The sequence below is a fragment of the Microtus oregoni genome, unplaced genomic scaffold, assembly GCF_018167655.1.
Source record: "Microtus oregoni isolate MIOR12 unplaced genomic scaffold, Mior012 000002F_ref0000024, whole genome shotgun sequence".
In the NCBI taxonomy this organism is placed as follows: domain Eukaryota; kingdom Metazoa; phylum Chordata; class Mammalia; order Rodentia; family Cricetidae; genus Microtus; species Microtus oregoni.
Window position 1 is genome coordinate 49,019,923 of NW_024543061.1, and position 21,583 is coordinate 49,041,505.

The following is a 21,583-nucleotide window of genomic DNA, read 5'->3' on the forward strand; positions in this document are numbered from 1 at the left end:
TATTTCAGATAGGCATTCTTCATATCTCTCAAAAGCTGCAGAATATGGCATTTAAAATATTTTAATAACTTAGGACTTTTCATGACAATGAGACATGTCTGCTCCTGGGGGCACCAATCTACTTCGAGAGGAAGATGGGCATCGAAGAGGATCCTTATGGAGTTTGATAGCCATTTGGGCAAGAAACTGCTCTTGCCTGGACTGATGCATAAACTGGACACAAAGAACCCGCAGAGAGAGGACTGCTGAACTTGCCTAAAGGTGAGATGGTCTTTCGGGGTTCCTGATTCATGAAAGAGTCTGCGAGACATTCTGCAGGACACAGCAGAAAGTGACTGAACTGTCTTTGGAATTTCCTGCTTGATGAAAATGTCTGCTGGATACTATGGGCCTGAAGGCTGAAGATGGATGCCCCAATGGTACAGAGGAACTTTGGGTGACTGTACAGGCAGCGAGATGTCTCTGTCATTTCTAGAGCTTTGGATTTCTTGTTTACTTAGGTAATATTATATCCTTCTGGAGTCTTTGATGGAGTTGAAGAATGAATAGATAGTTATAGTTTTCCTTAGTTATGATAAAAGATAAAATAGATGTAAATATTATAACTGTAATTCTTACTTGATAACTGTTTTGTTATATGTAATTTTGCTATGTTAAAGTTAAAGCCTTCATTTTTTTGTTTAAACAGAAAAAGGGGAAGTGATGTGGGAGTGTCATATATCAATCTGTTGATTTCGTTGGTTAAGCAATAAAGAAACTGCTTGGCCCTCATAGGTTAAAACATAGGTGGGAGGAGTAAACAGAACAGAATGCTGGGAGAAAGAAGCTGAGTCAGAGAGTCGCCATGATTCTCCCACTCCAGGCAGATGCAGGTTAAGATCATTCCTGGTAAGCCAGCTCGTGGGCTACAGCAGATTATTAGAAATGGGCTAGTCCAGGTGCGAGAGCTAGCCTAGAAGAGGCTAGATAGAAATGGGCGAAGCGGTGTTTAAAAGAATACAGTTTCCGTGTAATTATTTCGGGTAAAGCTAGCCGTGCGGGCGGCCAGGTGCCGGGGACACAGCCTGCCGCTCCTACTACTACACTCCAGCCCAGACTAGCTCCTTTACAACTCTTACAAGAAGAGAATCAATCCCCTTGGTAGGCAGCATCCCCAGCATCCCCTAATTACCTCCTAATAGGAAAGGTTAAAGTTTATCTTAATAGTCTACTTAAATTCTACCACTTCTCCACACTACCATATTGCAACTAATCTTCTAGTACAATCACATCTAAACTATAGGAGAACAATAGCTCCCATGTGAGCTCCTATACATGCTCCAGTGCTTTCCCACACACAGAGACAACACGCTGTTCCAAAATAAAGTAAATAATATTCATAAAATTACAGACAAAAGAGCAAGTCCATAATTCATAAACATACAGTTGCTAAAGTCAATAAAGCACTATAAATTAAACAAAAAGTCATTTTACAAATATTACTTCAGAGACCCAACAGAAAAAAACGAATAAAATTTTACCTTAAGGTAAAATAAAGACAAAGGTAATTCAAAAAACAAGTACTAACCATGATCAGAAGGTATGCCGTGATAGTATAGTGCTTGCTTAACAGCACAAGATTCTAGGCTACCACCCCCCAAAAAGTAAAATTATCTTACAAATAAAGGCTTGAAAAATGGGGAGAGAGCAGTAAAGGCACAGAAAAGCACAATAAAAATAAAAACAATAACAAAAAGTTTGGATGTTTAACCCACAATGCTGAAAATACAGCTTGAATAAGCAAACCTGCACCTGAAAATATTGACCCCCAGTGAGCCGTGCCACAACACACGTACAGAGCAAACACCACACACTGAAAAGGAAAAAACACTAGAACGCTCAAGCAAAAACAATAAGCAGTTTTCCAGGAAAAAGAAAACGTAGCAGACTTCTCAACAGCAAGACTTTATTCCAAAAGAAAACAAAGTGTGTAAGACAGTCTAGAAAAACAAATGTGGACCAGATATTTCCTCTCCAGCAAAACTGACCTGAGAGTTTAGAAGTGCCTTAACAAGAAGCTGCTGCCAACAAACAGATACGAAGGAACACTGTTCCCACGGCCACTTCCTGAAGAAGCTAGCAGAGACTGAGCCTTATGAATCAGAAGGCTGAACACAAACTTCCTTTTAGAATTCAGTCTAAGGAGTTAAAAAGCAGAACGCACTCCATGTGGCGGAGTCCAGGTTTCAGTAACAACATAAAGCTGGGGGTGAAGAGGAAACCACAAGGCAGGATCTGAGTTTGCTTTAACCTCTTCTCAGTCATCACAGAGCTCAGGTTGGCACAGATGTGTGATCCTGGATGAAGTCCTGAGTAGCTGTGGGCTAGACCCCTCTGCCCCTATCCTGAGAAACAGGATATAATACAGAACAGGCTAAGTTAAAAACCCAGAAATGAAACTATCAACATGAAACTGTGCAGTATCTTATTTAAACTCTGCTTGCTGATGAGGCAATGCAGCGGCACTGAACACATACATACACACACACACACACACACACACACACACACACACCTCTATTGAGTTGCAGTTGTGATCTGAACAAAGAACATTCTTCTAGTCTCTTTGGCTTGAACACTTGCTCCCCAGCTGGAAGCACAATATATTTGGGAAGCTACTGAGCCTTTAGAAAGTAGAGGCCTGCTGGAGGAAGTACAACATGGGGGCAGGTTTTGAGGATTTTAGCCTGGTCCCACGTATTTTCTCTATGTTTCCTGAGTGCGGATGCAGTGTGATCAGCCAGTTTCCTGCTCCCAGCCCACCATGCCATAAAGGACTCTTTCCTCTGAAACTTTAAGCCAAAATAAAGTCTTTCTCCCCTAAGCTGCTTTTTGTTTGGGCATTCTGTCCCAGAAAGAAAAGAGAAACTAGTACAGAAACCAGGGCTTCTTACAGCAAAGCTAAGACTGGACTGGGGTGGGACAGATGCTATCATCAGAAAAAGTAAAGAAGCCAGAAAGGACTCCTAGGCTCAGTTCAAAAGGACCCAGAACAAGGTTCCTTCATGGGCCAATGAAAACAACTTAAAATAAGACTGTGGGGATGGTTGCCCAGCTCTAAAAATATACCAAACCAACTCTGAATTGTACACTTAAAAGGTGAATGGTATAATATATAAACTACATCTCAATGCAACTGTTTAAAGCAAGCGGAGGGGGAAGGAACATAACAGGGCCTATGTGAACTTGAAAAGGCATCCTGTGCTCAAAAATAGCCGTGTGGCCTTCAAAAAAGATCATGGTTCCAAGTGAATGAAATATATAACATGTTTAAATCCATGAACTCTTTAAAATTTTTAAGTATAGTACTTACATAGAGATAGATAGATAGATAGATAGATAGATAGATAGATATAGTTGCATCAAAATTATATAGAACTAAATACATATATGCACAATGAATACACATAAAATCGGTGCAATCAGCCAAACAGGAGAGGTTGTATCACCTGTCACTTCTGGCTGTGAACTACAGTTAAACAGGATAACATTATCTGGTTCCTGTGCTTTAATTATAGCACAGGAAACTTAGTGAGGACACACCCTCTTTTACAACTCCCTGTGAAAATATAACTATCTTTTAAATATATATATATACATATACATACATACATATATATATATATATAACTATCTTTAAAGGAAATTTGGTTTGAGGTGTCTTCTGTTTCTTTGTTTGAAGTGGGGTCTTATGCAACCAAGGCTAGTCTTGAATTCACTATGTAGCCAAGATTAGTATTGATCTTCTGATGCTCCTGCCTCAACTTCCTAAGTGCAAAGATCACAAATGTGTGCTAATATGTCCAACTTTAAAAAAATTCTTATTAACAAGAAAAGTGCTTTCTCTTTCTGTTTATCCTACACTGGAGCAATGGGAGCTCGAAAATCACCACACTGAAATATGGTAGGTTTGAACACCATGAGTATTTGACGCTTGTAAAAAGTAAGGAAGGTAGAGACACTGAATAAATTAAATTGCATCAGATACTCCTGAAAACTCATACCCTGAAAAAAAATAGCAAAATAAAAAGGAAGAAATAAAATAAATTTTTTATTCTTGTTATAGATTTCATTCACTTGGAACCATGATCTTTTTTGAAGGCCACACTCTGTTATTTTCAAAAATAAAAGGATGCCTTTTCAAGTTCATGATCTGTTTTTTAATGGTAGTCAATATAGGAGTCATTTAATATTTTCAAAGCATGCAATCATCTCTGACTTCTGAGAACAGTATCAGTATATAAAGAACAGATTTATAAGCAAAAAGGATATCCTTAAGGTATCAAAAAGATTAATAAATTTATAGTTTACTCATGTATAGGACCATAAGATATTAATTTTTTTAAATTTTCTTTGAAAATGAGAGTATATCAATTTAAAGATTGACTAAATGCTAGATTCATGATCTGGTGAAATCGATCAGTAGTAGAGAGCTTACCTAGCATGCCTGAGGCCCTCCATTCCATCCCAATCACCAGTCATCAGTCAGAAACACATGCATGCGCGTATACACACACACATACATACACACATGAGCATGCACTACTGACCACACACCTACCTGGTGGTATGTGGGGGTTATATGAAGCTAGCTACCTTTTAAGAGTAATAAGCAACCAATTCACTTCTTTCCATGTTTTATTTTATGTGTGTGGGTTTTTGCCTCCATGTATGCCTGTGCACTATGTATATGCAGTGTCCTACAGGGGCCAGAAGAAGGCATCAGATCCCGTCGGACTAGAGTTATAGACAATTTTTTAGCGGTGTGCTGAGAATTGATCCTAGGTCCTCTGGAAGAGCAGCCACTGAGCTACTTCTCTAACCCTCTAATTCTTTTGTTTCTTTGTTTGTTTGTTTGTTTTTTGAGAGAAGGTTTCTCTGTGTAGCCCTGGCTGTCCTGGAACTCTCTCAGTAGACCAGTCTGTCCTTGAACTCACAAAGATCTGCCTGCCTCTGCCTGGGATTAAAGGCGTGCACCACCACGCCCGGCTTTTTATTTTTAAATTTGGTAAAGGAGCAAGCATTTACCTACCATTCATATGTAACCTGTACCAATGACTAAGAAAACAGTAAATGGAAGGAACAACCATTCTGTGAAAGGCTCTCCATCAATAAATTCAAAACAATTAGGATCCCATCATCCACAGTCCCCGTGAATTCATGGACACAGCCACTAAGCACAGCATCAGCTGATGTGACTAAAAGGATGGAGAGGCAGACACTAGCTACTTTATGCTAGAGCAGTGGTTCTCAACTTCCCTAAAGCCGCACCCCGTTAATACAATGCTTCATGTTGCAGTGACTCCACCATAAAATTATTTCATTACTACTTCATAACTGGAATTTTGCTACTGTTATGAACTGTAATTATCAGATATACATATCTGACATGTGACCCCTGTGGGGCTTGTGACCCACAGCTTGAGAATGTGACCCACACCATGCTAGAGGAAGCCACCACTACGATATTCACGACACAGGTACACCATGAACTTGGTCACACTTTAGAGCTCAGCTACCATCTGCAGGGAATGCAGACCAGAGACAACAGGTGAACTGTATTGCAGCTGTCAATCAGTAATTCAGACTGGGCAAATCTACAAGCTTAATGTTCTACGGTCTTCGGAGGGTAAAAATTAATGAGAAGACAAATGCAGGATGTGATGGAAAGCAGATGAGTAATGCCTTGGACAAGCATTTCTTTAAATGGTCAAGGTTCACCGTAGGGTATACCCCTAGGCGATGAGAGGAAAATGAAAGGCAAGGAAGAACTCACTTTCCAAACCAGGCCAGGGACCCCTTTAGGAACACAATGGATGTGATGAGTGTGACACACACAGGGGTGGCTGGGGCAGGTAGCAACTCTAATTCCTGATCTGCGTGATGGGACAAGTGTGCTCCAGCTTAGGATAAAGTAGTAACACAGTTAAATCAGGTGACTATCTGTATTTGTGTTTTACTGGACAATAAAAGAATAGGGAAATTCATACCACTAGAGCAAACTGGAATGAACAGAACACAATCCTGAAAACAAGCACATAAAAATAAATGCAGTTACTATATTTTTACCACCTGATACAGCTTCCGCAGGGTCCCTATGTTGTAAAGAAATTAACGTCAGGTGGCAAGGACATTCCAGAACTCAAATGAGCCCTTCTTGTGACTTGAGGCCTACAGATGCATGAAAGGTACTGTGACTCCAGGTCACTCCCACTGTCTCATCTGCCTCCTTGAAGTCAACCTAAATTAATTTCACAGGCATCTCCAATCCTACCTTACGGAAATGTGACGTCTAGTGAGTGAAGATAAGTCAGGCCAACAAAAAGATGGGATAAAGCTCTCCCAGGCTATCAACAGACTTGCTTTACTCATCCAACCCTTTCAAAACAACCTTAAAAGGTTTGCTTTTCCATTATAAGCGTTTAAGCAGGAGGCCAAGCCTGCAGCCAGGTGAGAGGTGCTCGTCCTCATCCTAGCTACGAGCACACACACTTCACTATGACTAAGGGCACCTCTGCAGCCTAGCAATGCTCCACGTCTGCCTTCACGCCTAATGCATTAGTAATTCCTAAGAGACACGACGCCCTGCATCTGAAAGGCAAATTACAGAAACAGGAACAGATGGGCTCCTTCATCTGAACTCCGTATCTTAAAACAGGAGCCACACCCTGAGCGGCTTGCCAGGTCGTCATCACTACCCTGAGCTGAACTCAGTCCCATTAGAGAAAAAAATGGAGGTGGGGAATCAGATTGCATGAGAGGCAATATTAACTGGCAATGAACAAACTGGAATTCAAAAGGATAATCACACCTTTTAAACATTTAGTAAAAACAAACATAAAAAATGTCCTGACTCACAAGAATACAATTTTACAATTTGAGACCAAGACAATTTCATTCTCCCTACCCCAAGTTGTTCTACATTGGTTGGAACACAGAGAAAGCATGAGCCAGAAGGGGTGCACTTCTCAATGCTGCTACTCCCAGGAAAGGGCACAATGACACTAACACTTTAGGATAAAGTTCAAGCAGGACTTTTTTTATTTTATTCTATGTGTGAAGGTGTTTGCCTGCCTGTAAGTCTGTGCACCCCAAGCATGCAGTGCCCGTGGAAGCTAAAAGAGGGCATCATACTCCCTTAAACTGGAGTTTCAGATGGTTGTAAGCCTCCATGCGGGTATGGGAATAGAACATGGGTCCTCTCTAAGAGGAACCAGTGCTCTTAATTACTGAGCTATCTCTCCAGTCCCCAAGCATGAATTACTTAAAGGGAACTTGAATAAAAGAGGAAGACTGGGGTGAGATTTCTTCATCTTCACCCTCCATATCTGTCTTCCTTGCAGTGTTAGACTCCTCCAAGGCCCACTCCCTCTGTCTCCTGCTCTCCAGTCCCTGTCTACCATGTTGTGAGAACGCTCAGCTTCCTAGCTAACCTCGCTCTTTCTCTTGTTTTTACATATTCATGAGACATAAATACAAACAAATATTGATAGACCTGCTAAACTGGTTGACACAGGAATTCCAAGTTCCTTCTGACACACAGTACTTATAGAAGCCTAGCCAATCGTCTCCCTGTATTCTCTCTGTACAAGATGTATTCCCCTTCTCTAAGGACTAGTTACAGCCCCCACTTTTTATGGACAACCCCGGCAAAACAACTCCTTCCATGGACACGACTTTGGAGGGGGACTCGCGAGTACTAACGAAGCTCTAGTTCCCCCCCAGCCCCTGCCGAGATCAAGACTTTGAAAACACAGTCTGCAACACTCACTTAGCCTCCATTCTAAAAACGGCTTCAAGTAAAACACATCCAAAGCACAGACTGGATTCTACTTAGACGCATAGCGTCACTCCAAGGCACAAGCAAAAACTCAAAGCTCACCAGAAGTTCCATTAGACGCCATCCTGGGCTTCTATATTTTCAGCCACAGAAGGCACCCTGACCCATGGGCCTGGGACTCAGAGCAAATCTACAGCAGGAGAATGGCTAGGCACCAGGTGGGAGAGGAAGGTGGTATTTGTAGTTTCTGATGAGACCCAGAGAAATAAGAGAGCCTCCTTGAGAATTACTTACTGCCTGGTGGATGTGCGCCTTCACTTGCTCACTCAACATGCCTTCAAAGACAAAGGAGTCGCCAAACTTCTCTGCCTATAAGGAGGGTAAAAAAAAAAAAAAAAAGCCAGAAAAGGTTAGAGTCATGGGCTTCAAGGGTGCCATTTTTTTTTCCCACAGTGCTACTATGGTAATTCTTCCCATCCAAGAGGACTCAGGTTTTCCCTATGACTTCCTGAACTACTCAGAAATGACTCAAAAGCATCCAATTTCCTGTCAGACAGGTTTATGTCACTTAGAAAGACAGCTCTCACATGAGGCCTGGTTAGCGGATAGGACTGCAGACTAGAAGAGACTAGATTTTGAGAAGATGAATGCCCTGAGAAGAAACATATTTCTCCCGATATTGTAAATAACTCTGAGAAATGACAGAATTAACTGTATATGATATTACACAAGCAGCTGTTTGTCCACTGCCCTGCTCCTAAGATCTACCTTAAAGAATTAAACAGCACCGCTTGCTGATTCTCTGACACATTCCATGTGTTTACAGTTGCCAAGGGACCAATCTAAGCATCAGGAGGAATCTGCATTTTAATCATTTTTTGACAGTGCTATCACAAATCTTCATTAATATCTGCTCCAAGAGTGGGGCTCTTATACCTTTAGTACCTGTGACTCTACTGCTCTACCTTGCTTCTTACGTTGCCAACTGCTCTTACACATCCGTGAAACATAAGGACTCATTTCCCTGGGGCTCCCCAGAGCTTTCCAGAGCTCTGCGCCTGCTTATGTGAACTTCTTATACTAGGCCAGCCCCTCGGTAGCTTGTGCAGCTTCTTAAAACTTGGTCTGCAGGGGGCTGGAGAGATGGCTCAGAGGTTAAGAGCATTGCCTGCTCTTCCAAAGGTCCTGAGTTCAATTCCCAGCAACCACATGGTGGCTCACAACCATCTGTAATGGGGTCTGGTGCCCTCTTCTGGCCTTCAAGCATACACACAGACAGAACATTGTATACATAATAAATAAATAAATATTTAAAAAAAAAAAAAAAACTCGGTCTGCAGCTCTCCAGCCCCAGAGATTCTAATCACGGGAGCTGAAAGGAGGCCAAACAAGATGCCTTGTTAAGTCCGGGAGTTCTAGCACACCAAGCTCAAGAGAAACACATGACTGGCTATAAGCAGTCCCTTCTAGTCTTCTCACTTTAACCATGACCAGTTCTTGGAATCCCCCTCCCAGTCTCCCCATCGAGGCCTGGCCTATCCTCAACAGATGAAGTTAACTGAGTCCTGAACCCTGTACATCAGGCCTTACAAGAGCCTCTAGTCTGTTTTTATTGATTAGATATGAATGTCTTCTTCACCTCTGACAGTATTTGTATGATCCTAGCAATACCACGATGCCCAACAACCCAAGTCACTTATTCATTCAACATATACGACACCTACCACATGCCTGGTCTAGGGCTAAATCAGGGATTACTGTTGTCGGTATTTCATAGTCATGGACTCTGTCCTCTTTTACATTTTTACCAACAGATATTAATTATATGTAATAAAGGATTTGATGATGGTATTTTCATACATGTAGAGAAAGCACTTGGATCCTATGCACTCATTATCCTCTTATTCCTTTCCTCCTTTCTATAATCATCCTCTCCTTCCCAAATAGAGTCTTTTCTCCATCCCTGTCCCCATGTTGGGGAGGGGGAAAGGCGTGTGTGTGGAGGGGGTGTATCCAAGTAGGTATGTGGGGGAGGGGTGGGGATGGGGAAGAAGTGGGGTGGAGGAGGTGTATGTGTATTCCAGTGAGTTTAATTATGGGTGCTTATAGGAACTTGAGTAAAAGGTTATTTAGGAGCATGGGTACGTGCTCTTGGCTATACAGGAAATTGTAGAAAATGGCTCTCCCTCTCCCAGTGAGCACTAACTCACTATAAATTCTCAGGGAGGGATGCTCTCTGCTCTTAAGGGCTTAAATGTGAGGGCAGAGATAAAAGTCACGCTGGAAAAAAATCATAAGAATAATTAATACTTAATTCTGCTTGTATAAGTTAAAACAGTTAACAGCCTCCTGGTAGAGTGAGTAGAAGGCTCCTTGAAAAAGGGACAATCCAGCCAAGCAGAATGAAGCGGCAGCAAGTCATGCAAGAAGAGACAAGCACGGGGCTCTGGTTCCAAGCAGAGGGAACTAAAGGCTCTAAGGTGGAAGGATGCATCATCCTCAAGAACAGAAACAGAGTCACCGGGTGAGAACGTAGTGAGGAGTGGAGAATGTGTACAATGAAGTTAGAGATATGGAAGGGAAGTCTGAAAAATGCCATGCGAATAGGAAACGCTGTGCGCAAGGCAAGGAGTCTCATTCTGCTGTGCCGTCCACCCTCCTGGTAGCATGAAGCTGAGACCTCCACGGAAAGAGAGGTTCATAAGGCAAAACCAACAGGATTACCAAGACAATTACTTAAAATTAGTGCCGCAACGGTATGTGTGCTTATATAATAAATAACATCAAATCAGGTTTTACAATTCTCATATTTCAAGGCGGGGGATGAATGCAAACAGCACTTCAACAGCAACAACATGACTGACAATGCCTGGCTGTAACTTTTCTTGGTGATAAAGTCCTCTGTGCATTATTATCATGGCTCGTTGTCTATGTCTGAGTGAATGTAAAGATCGCAAATATGGAGACGCATCCTGAGATATCTCACATTCTCCTCTGCTGGAGGCTGGGGAGGCAGAGCTAGGTTTATCCCAGGCTCACCAGCCAGCCAGTCTAGCCAAAAGTGCTACCTACAGGTTCAGTCGGAGACCCTTTCCAAAAATAAGGCAGAATATCAGGCAGTTCACCACCACTAGTAATTCTAAGTCCAGCAGATCCAATGCCCTCTTCTGACATCTTTGGTCACATACACATACATTCTCTCTCTCTCTCTCTCTCTCTCTCTCTCTCTCTCTCTCTCTCTCTCTGCCTCCCTTCTCCCTCCCTCTCTCTCCCCCACACACAAGTACACATAAACTTTTTTAAAAACAGTAATATAGAGAAGATAGAGTAATAATATAGAGTAATATAATATTGAGGAAGATATCCCGAGATTAACTTCTGGATTCTATAATACCCACATGGGTGAATGTACCCACATCCTCACATAGGTACATACATAAGTACATACAAAAGTACATACAACCCACCACTATCACCACCCCACACACAGACTTTTTCTAACAGATTATGAATTAAGCTAAGAATATGAACAAAAAGAATTTTTGCTTTTGCTTACTACAAATATCTACAAACAAGATTTATGACCACTTCGTATATTTTAGGAAATTCCAAAGAAATGAGACAGTGCAGAACTGAATCTGAATGTTGTTTTGCTTTTGGCATTCACCCAAGGGATTTTTTTAAATTAGAAAAAAAAAAGAGTTTAAAGTAGGGACTCCATAAACTGAATAAAAGGGTAACTTTTTGATGAGATTTTTAAAAAGATAGGATTTAGGAAAAAGTACATTTGAGAGTCTCATCAAAACACTGCCTTGCACTATGATTCAGTGACCCCTGGAAAAGGGCTGAAACTGACCCCAGAAAAGAGCTCCGAGTCACCAAGTACTAGAACAAAACCACAACAATGAAAAGCTGCACTTGGGCACCTGGGCACCCTTATGAAGTGTGTAACGCTTGGGGGACGGCAGTCTGTGGTGCACTGAGAAGAATCACCCGCCGGCTGTGTTCTCAGAAAGCCTAGAGAGTAGCAGCCCTCTGCAGTGGAATAAAACACTACCACAATACAGCATACGGGTTAGCAGCAAAGGTTCTGTGGTCCATACCATGCCTGACTACAGTCATTGACTGGCAGTATGATTGGGATGAATCAGGTTTGAGTCTCAGCTTGTTACATCATGGAGATGCTGTGAGAAATTACATGAAAGGCAGATAGGAAGTGTTCATCACAATGCTAGGCACAAAGTAAAAGTGTCCAGAGTTCAGTGTTTGTAGTAACTAAGTCCTTCTTGGATATTCTGGATAATGGCAAGTTCTCCCTCCCATCACCAAGCCCATTACCTCTGTCAAATAACCAGTTGAGTTCACGAACTTCTCAAAGTCAGCATTACTGACTTCATAGGCATCCATGTAAAAGGCATCGACGGTGACTCTCCTGGCAGGGGCTTCTCCATCCTGCCTGATCTGAGGATCATCAGTCCCCATTGTAAACACTCCAGCGGGAATAGGGACCATCTGCAGTGAAAGGGGACACACAGGGCATTATGCATCAAAAGCAAAGTGTATCTGTAAAGTTCTCAGCACACAACAAGCACACAGTTCTTAAAACCCCCACTACAGAAACCTCTGCAAAACTAGTAAAATGAAGGGCCTGGAACATGGCTCAAGGGTGAAGTGCTTTCTGCACAACGACAGGGACCTGAGTTTGGAACCAAACAGCCACATAAAAGCTGGACATGGTGGCTCAGATCTGTAACCCCAGTGGTGGGGGTAATTCAGGGTCAGAGACAGGAGAATCCCAGGGGCTCAGGAGTCATCAAGTCTGGCTGAATCAGTGATCTCCAGGTTCAGTGAAAGACTTTGCCTCAAAAAAATAAAGTGAAGAAGCATCTGAGAAAGATACCTAATGTTAACCTCTGGCTGCCACATGTGCATGTATTTATGAGTGTGCACATGCAACAAATCACACACACAAACACACACACACTCACATACACAATTTGTAAAATCACTCCATAGTCAATGACAATGGATCACAAGTTATAGAAAGAAGGAAAACTTTTTTTGAAAAGTGATCTTTCTAGTTGAACTCCTAACAAACAGATTTGGACATGCAAGAAGACAGTTCTGGGGAAACTGTGGCTAACCATGAACTGTGGAGATAAGGGAAATCGGAATTCTTTATTTTTTAAGATTTACATTTTTTTAATGTATGTGTAGGTGTCTGTGTCTCTGTGCCTATGTGTGTATGATCATGTGTGGGGGCACTTGTTGGGACCAGAAGAGGGTGCTGGATCCCCTGGAGCTGATATTACAGGTGACTATGAGCAAGACAGCCCACCTGGTATTCCAGGCTCAGCAGGTGGAGAGAGAGGATCATTCCCAGGTGTTGGATTAGGTTTCTGTCCTGCCCAGCCCTGTAGCTGTTCAGTCCCAAAGAAACACAAGAGGTCTGTATTAATTATAAACTGGTTGGACTATTAGTTCAGGCTTCTTATTAACTCTTACATCTTAAATTAACCCATAATTCTTGTCTATGTTAGTTAGCCACTTGGCTTGGTACCTTTTATCAGTGAGGCATCCTCATCTTGCTTCCTCTGTATCTGGGTGGTGACTGCAGATTGAGCCTTTCCTTTTCCCAGAACTCTCCTAGTCTGGTTGCCCTGTCTATACTTCCTGCCTACTGGCCAATCAGTCTTTTATTAAACCAATACAAATGACAAATCTTTACAGGGTACAAAACCATTGTCTCACAGTACCCAGGAAATGCTTGCTCATAAGACTAGACATATAAGATAGCTCTGGGTTTGACTAAGATGCTCAGCGTCCATAAATACAGTGGGAGAGCAATAAGAGTGATAACCAACTTCAACCTCTAGCCTCCATACAAGACGAGCATGTGCTCAGACACTGCAAATATGAATACCTACACACACACAACATTAAAATTCAAAAATAATAAAATGTTCAAAACAACACAATCCAAAGAGTCTGGGAGTAGGTCTATGGTAGCCAGTGGCTATGAGGAGGCAAGAATGGGAAATGACTGTTTAATGGATACAGTGTGTCTTTGGAGATACTGAAATATTCTGGAATAAGATTGCACTAACAATTTGACTTCAATAAAAAATAAAATCACTGAGTTATACACTCCAAGAGAGTGGATTATATGATGTATGAACCATATATTCATTAAAACTAGGCTCTCAGTTGGGCAGTTGTGGAATAAGCCATAAATCCTAGCACTCAGGAGGCAAAAACAAGAGAACCTTTGAGTTCAAGGCCAGTCTAGTCTACAGAGTGAGTTTCAGGACAGCCAGGGATACACAGAGAAACCCTGACTTGATATATATAGATTCTCAACTATACCATCTGTCAGAACACTCTCTATAGACAAAAGGCATAGCTTTAAAATCATAAGAACAAAAAGTCAATTTACAAGCCTCTCAGATTTTGTGAACTGTCAAGTCTCTGACCTAGAAGCAAGAGTTCAAATCAAAGAAAGAGAAAATAAACTCAAAGATGTTATTAGTTGGAGGGTAAGCACTTCACAGTAAGCATAGAAGAGTTAAAATCCAAGGATTACTCTCCTTATATCCCATGCCTTCAGATTCGCTCAGCCAGCGGTAACTTCCTTCAGTCATGTGCATAAATTTTCCAGTCTCAATAGTGCCATTTTTTTAATTTATATGTATGAGTGTTTTGGCTGCATGTATGTCTGGGTACCACACCACATGCATGAAGTGCCAGGGCCAGAAGAGGGTGTCAGATCCTCTGTAACAGGACTGTTAGCAGCAACATGGCTGCATGGGAACCTGTGTCCTCTGCCAGTGTATCAAGTGCTCTTAACCTCTGAGCCTTATCCCAACCCCACTGGTACTGTGTTCAGCTGATTTGTATCAAATGTAGTATTTGTCTGGTGTATCAATCCAGTACTAAGAAATAAACCCTGAATTTCTCTACCTCCAAATCCCAACATCCATAGGTCACGTGGCCTGGTTGGTCCTCCTAGTATCTCTTCCTAGTATCTCACTCTTCTCCTGTCCCAGGCAACTGCAGTACCCTCACCAGGACCTCCCTGGCTCCAGTCTCATCTCTCATTACCCATTCACATCTCTCCATTCCTGCCACCCATTTATGCCACCCAGTCATTCACTTATCAAGGATTTGGATCCCAGTTGAGTTTTCTGAAAAAGCAGCACCACAACTTTGTCACAGAGAAAAACAGAAAAAAACTAAATCACCAGTAGTGTATTGTTAAAGCTTACGGTAGGCCATGCAGAAACAAAAAGCAAAGCAGACATAAGAAGGTAAAGAGGAAGCTTTTAATATGGTGGCATGGGGCAATCTGACCAATACAGAACTAGGGGAGGAAGGTGGGGTGCATACAGAGGAGGTGGCATTGCCCCATGTGTGAGAAAGAGAAAGTTAAGTACAGGTGACTTTGGGGTCATGGATTTTAAGATTTGCTTGCCTTTCGTTGTCTGGAGGGGAACAGTATAAGTGAGTAGACATGTTTCTCACTCTACACCCAATTCTTTTTAAATTTTAGAACCATATATATGTAACATTTTTTAAAAATTCATGGTGGCCCACACCTTTTATCCCAGCACTGTAGAGACAGAGGTATATAGATCTCTGTGAATTCAAGACCAGCTGGGTCTACATAGCAAGTTTCTGGAAGGCCAGAGCTATACAGTAAGACCTTGTCTCAAAATCAATACATAAAGAAATTAATTAATTAATCAATAAACTGAAATATCAGCCTATCAAACCCACTTTTTTATTTAAAACTGTGTAGCGGGGAGCGGCAGGCTGCGTTCTGCCCAGCTCCCAGCCACCTGGCTGGCTAGCTTATGCCCCGAAATAATTACACAGAAAGTGTATTCTTTTAAACACTGCTTGGCCCATTAGTTTTAACCTCTTATTGGCTAGCTCTTACATATTGATCTAACCCATTTCTAATATTCTGTGTAGCACCACAAGCTGGCTTACCAGGAAAGATCTTAACCTGAGTCTGTCTGGAGTGGGAGAATCATGGCGACTGACTGATTCAGCTTCTTTCTCCCAGCATTCTGTCTGTCTACTCCACCTACCTAATTTTCTGTCCTATCAGGGCCAAGCAGTTTTCTTTATTAATTAACAAATGACCTTCCTCCATCAAAACTGTGCAGGACTTCCATCACATTTCAGGGTGCAATACCAAAACAACGGAATCTAATACTTATCACCTCTTACTTGTACTCGCTGAATAAATTCTATAAGACACCTTGTCTCTTTATAAATTATATCACTGTTCAAGGATCACCTCCTTCTCAGGCTTCTCCTGCCACACATCCTTCTCTTAGCTGTGTTACGGCACCTCACTCTACTTCCTCTGATGACATCTCTGTCTATTGTGATATCTCTCTCTCCTCTCTCTCTCTGAATCACAAACACACAAGTCATCTTAGTTATATGTTTTCTTTTTTAACTTTTTAAATGCTTTATTTACCTGTACGATTGTGTGTACATTTGTAGGTATGTGTGTCTATGTGTGCACGTGTGTGTGCACATGTGTGTGTGCACATGTGTGTGTGTGTAAAGATAGGCACACACATGTAGATGTGTTTGTGAAAACTAAAGAACCACCTTGAGTATCATCTTCAGGCCTGGAGCTCACCAGCTTGATTAGACCAGCTGATTAACAAGACTCAGGTATCTTACTGTCTCTGTCTCCCCAGTGCTGAAACCAAAATCACATGGCACCACACCCAGCTCTGTATGTGGGCAATGAGGATCAAACTGTGACTTCATGCTGACAGGGTACCACACCCATCTCTCTACGTGGGCAACAGGGGTCAAACTGGCTCCATGCTTACAGGGCACCACACCCAGCTCGAACGTGAGCAATGGAGATCAAACTATAACTCTGTGCTTACAGAGTAAGCGCTTTGCCAACTGAGTTCTCCTCACAGCCTCTTCTGTTATGTTTCTCCTTACAGTATCTTAGGCTCCTTATGAACAAATTTTCTCTCTCTAAACCTCCAGCACACCACATGGCACAAGATCCACCGGCAAAGGGCAAATGATCTTCACTGACTGAACATGTAAGACCACAAATATGACAAGTAAGCTACTATTTGAATTATTTATAGGCAAAATGATCAAAAGTCCATTTCATTTGTAAGACCGTCTCAGTCATAAGCTACATGTATGGGTCATAGTGAAATGTGTAACAGTCTTGGCTCAGGGGCCAAACTAGATTTGCCCATTATTCTTAATACCATAGCTTCTGGGACACAGGTTCTACAGTCCTTATGAGAAAAGTGGGATTTTTAAAAACAGTAAGTAGAAAAACTTAAGATTTCAAACAAAAGTCTCAAGAGTAGGCTTATAGAAGCCAGATAGATGGCTCTGCAGTTAAGAGCACATACTGTTCTTTCAGAGGATGAGAGTTCAGTTCCCAGCACCCACGCCAGGTGGCTTACAACCTGTAACTCCAGCTTCAGGAGATCTGACACCCTCTTCTGGCTTCCTGTTGTGTAGCAATTTCCTCCTAGATTAAGACCTTCCACCTTGGAAGGAGGCGTCTTACAATACAGGATGTTTACAAAAAGGTAAAACAGGGTCTTTTAGGAGGAGATAAAACATTCCTTCCTGCAGGGAAACTCATTAAGCCAAGGAAGAAAAAAAAAGATGATGGAAGTCCTTGAACTAACCAGATTCACAAGGTCCCTCTCTCCCTAGCACACTTAAGCAGTAAGAACGGCTAAGAGAAGCTCTCAGACGAGCTGATCTGTCTGGAAGAAGCAGACACCAGACAACGCTCTCCAAGCTGATGAACTGCATAGAGGCTGTGCAGTGTGCTCCAGTATCCAACTTGTGTGAGCTGTCACCCATGCTGAGGTGAACTTTTTTGATGCAGCTGTCCTTGGGTCATTTCTGCTCCTCTGAGTAACCCCTACGCACGCTCCTATGAGTAACGCTGAGGTGGAATTTGGTGGCATCCTTTCTCTGGCCTGTCACCAGCTCTCCATCTAGGGTGAAGAGATGGGCCATGCACTCATATGCATATTCCACACATGCACATAATTTAAAATAATGTCAAAATAGTCTCAAAACGAGTCTTAAGAGCTCCTAAAGGTTTCATAGGGAGCCGTATTTGATGCTGTCATCACAGTCCTTGAATGGGCAAGAATATCATGAATTCAAGGTAAGCCTGGGTTATACAATCAGCCCCACCCCCATCAAGAAAAGGTTTCATAAAGGAGTTACAGGAAGTGGGGAAAGGGGGTAGAACCAAGTTCACTGAAGACAAGGTCGTGCTAGGAGAAGAGCTTCATGTCCCTCAGCTCAAACACACAGCCCAACGGAAACTGTGCCCAACAGACTCCTACAATTCCTAATTAGTTCTCAAACTCTTCTCCCCCAGATGAATGCTAACAATGCTACCATCGTCACAGCTTGCACTGTGAACTCCTGGCCTAATTTCTTTTCCCTCTTTGATTAACCAACAGAGAAAGACAATATTGAATAGGCCAAGTTTCCATCCTGAAGGATAGAGATAAAAATAGCTCTAGACTACTCTAAGTAGATCACAATTTCTAACTTATACTAATCAGACTCTTTGTCCTACAAATGTAAAATGTTCATTCTAGTGAAATCCCGCACATCCAGGCATTTCACTCTTCTGGATCAGGGGCCAAATTAAAAGAATCCAATAATCCATTCTTCCCTGTGTCTAGAGGTGAGTTAAAAATCCCCTGGCGCACCATAGTTTCTGCCACAGCCACTTAAGACAGACCTATAGGGGCTAGTGGGACAGTTCAGAGGGTGAGGCTAATTATTGCACGAGCATGGCAAGCTGAATACAATCCCTGGACCCATGTAAAGGTAGATAGAGAACTGAGTCCTTAAAGTTGTCCCTTGACCTTCAAGGAAGCAATTACATAATTGCACACACAAACTTAATAAACATATTTTTTAAAGACTCGAGCATAAGGTAGTTAAAAATCATTTCATTATCACAGAACTGTTTAGGCCGCACACCACTATGAAGTGCAGTGAGCAACTGCTAGTTTTGCCTTACCCAGCATCTATTCCTCTACATGCAAGAAGCATCTGAAGTCTCCTTTGAAAACTCCCTTCTCAAAACCACATGAACATATGTGACCCATGCAAAGATGGATGACTCAACTACACGTCCTATGGCAAAGGCCTGTGTTCTGCATGCATTATGTGCCATGAACCAATGAAGACGACAGCCAGGCTTTGGGTCTACGCTGGGTGGAGTTTATTAGGTAAAGAGCAAGCCTTTAAGCATCAGATCAGAAAAACTATCCAGCAGAGACTGACGGGGAAAGTCCCAGGCACCAAAAAACTACCTAGAGCCTCTGATCCACAAAAAAAAAAAAAAAAAAAAAAAAAAAAAAAGTCCAAGGCAGAAAGTTTTCTCCTGGGGGGGGGGGAGGCTTTCCATTAGCCACACCCACCACAGGCTTTGTTGTATCATGGGATAAATAGTAGCTGAGTCTACCGTTTGGTAAGTATCTCAGAGCAGTGTTCAAAAACACAATGTTTCATCCATCCTGGGATAAGGGATCTTAAAGAACACTTTTAAGACAAACATGCTTCAGTTAATGTGGGGCAGCCAGGCTCACCTCCAGAGCCAATTTCTCAGAGAGTTTAAATAGCATATGACAATTTAGTAATAATAGTGTATGTATTACAACCTGGCAGATCTTGCCATTCTTCTGACCACAAAGATTCAACTAGGAACAAGACCATGGCTCAAAATTTACCTGGGGACTTTTCCTGGAGCCACCAAGAAGGAACTTTTCCTCTTCCAACTGGTTTGGGAGACAGGAAGTTGTGGAGAAACAGAGTCAAACTAAAATAAAATGGCCTAAGGGACAGCCAGGAGATGGGCCTGGAGATACAGACGGATGCCCTGAATCAGCATGCCCATTCTTGAACTTCCCGAGTATAGAAAAGCCATAAATCTCTCTTTCTTCACTTTAAGCTACCTTGATTCATTTGGTACAGTTAGAATTTTGTTTTGTGCATTAAAATGAAATAAACAATGCTTTTAGGGGGACTCTATTTCCATTTCCTTCCTTCCATTCCTTGAACTCAACATGAAAGCCTCAAGCAAAATTAATCTGTATGTCACCAGCTATGTTGACTACATAAGACCCATGTAGCCCCACCACACACAGACATCACTCCTAGGTGGTATACCATCCAGATCTTGTCCCGCACTGAGATTTGACTCTTGAAGCTTCAGTTGCCTCACCTATGAACTAGAAGATAATGCACCGCACAGGATTCGTGGGAAGGTGGATAGAGTAAAAGTAGATACTTACAGGGGTTTCTTGGGAAAGTAGACTGCAGGTGAGTTTAAGACAGTGCTGGAGACTCAGTCTCCACAGGTACTAAAACAAAAACTAAGAATTCATCCAACTTTAAACTGTTAGCTCTACACCAGGAGAGCAGGATGGAGGAAGGGGGAAGAGGGCAAAAAGAATGGACAACACTCTTCAAGCCTCAGTAATAAACACAGCCACAAAACCCTGCCCACCTCCCGTTGGGGAGGAGCAGGAAGAAGGGGGACTCCTGTCAAAAGGGATCTTCAGCTGTGTGACTTGGGGTGTGATTAGACCCTTACCAGACCATCCTGATCACCCCTACCCTGGCTCATCCGGCCTCATTACGGAACCCGGCGGCACCCACACGCCCCGAAGAATGGAAGGCGCACCTTGGTGAGCGCGAGCGGTCGCAGGGCCGAGGCCAGGCCCGGGGCGTTCGCCTCCCGGGAGTAGCGCTGCGCGGCCGCGGAGCTGCCGTGGGCCCCTGGCCGCTGGGCCGCTCCGCAGCCGCACGAGCCCGCGAGGGACGCCGCGCCATCCCCGGCCCCGGCCTCTTCGCTCCGTGCTGCCCCGAACGCCAGCACCAGCAGCCAGAAGACGCGAGCTAGCCCGGTGAAGCATCCAAGAGGTGGCCCTGGCGCGGGCGCAGCCATGTTGTTCCGCCAGTCATGTGACCGACTGTGTCACGTGACCTGCCCTGCTTCAAGCACTGGCTTTGACTGTTAAGGAATAGACTGAGAACCCTTCCAGGTAGTTAATCTAGGACTTTCCAGCTAATGTTAAGAGTATGCAAAGCACCACAAAATTCTACAATATTCAAGGCCTTCCGCGGACAATGTACCCGTCTCTTCATGGTTGAAAAATGATATTCATCTTTATTCAGCATTTGCTAAGCACTAGTAGTATATTAAATAAATACTTTATTAAAACAACAAAGACAAAAAAAAAAACTTATTTAATCCTCATAATGATTCTGCAGTATTGGGATGACAAAACAATTAAGTGACCTGCCCAAATCAAGTATGATCTAAACCCAAGAAATCTTACCATAAACCATGAGTTTTAACCTTTATAAACAAGTAAAACGTACCCAAAAAGGAAAATAAACATGCTAAAGGACAGTACAGCATAGAGTAAAGGAAATCTAGGCTATGGGATGTGTACAACAACCCTTCTCTGGGCTGGCGGTGGTGGCAGAGGCAAGCAAATCTCTGTGAGTTCAAGGACAGCCTGGTCTACAAGAGCTAGTTCCAGGACAGGCACCAAAGCTACAGAGAAACCCTGTCTAGAAAAACCACAAAAAAAAAAGAAAGAAAAGAAAGAAAAAGTAAAAACGAACCACAAAACTTTTTCTCAAAGCCGGGACCACAGACCAACAGCAAGAGCATCACCTGGTAACTTACTAGAAATGCAAGAC

At 42.6% G+C, this 21,583-nt stretch overlaps 1 protein-coding gene across 1 annotated transcript in view; it reads right to left on the reverse strand.

The window, feature by feature from the left end:
* The window catches only part of Sumf1 (sulfatase modifying factor 1), an 84,110-nt gene extending 63,286 nt beyond the window's left edge, over positions 1-20,824 (reverse strand). The window contains exons 1-3 of the mRNA XM_041637277.1: positions 20,556-20,824; positions 12,158-12,331; positions 8,114-8,188 (exon numbers count right to left, since the gene is read on the reverse strand). Of these exons, the coding sequence (XP_041493211.1) occupies positions 8,114-8,188; positions 12,158-12,331; positions 20,556-20,819 (513 nt within the window). The 5' untranslated portion in view covers positions 20,820-20,824. The remainder of the gene's footprint in view (positions 1-8,113; positions 8,189-12,157; positions 12,332-20,555) is intronic.
* Positions 20,825-21,583: the final 759 nt, after the last annotated feature.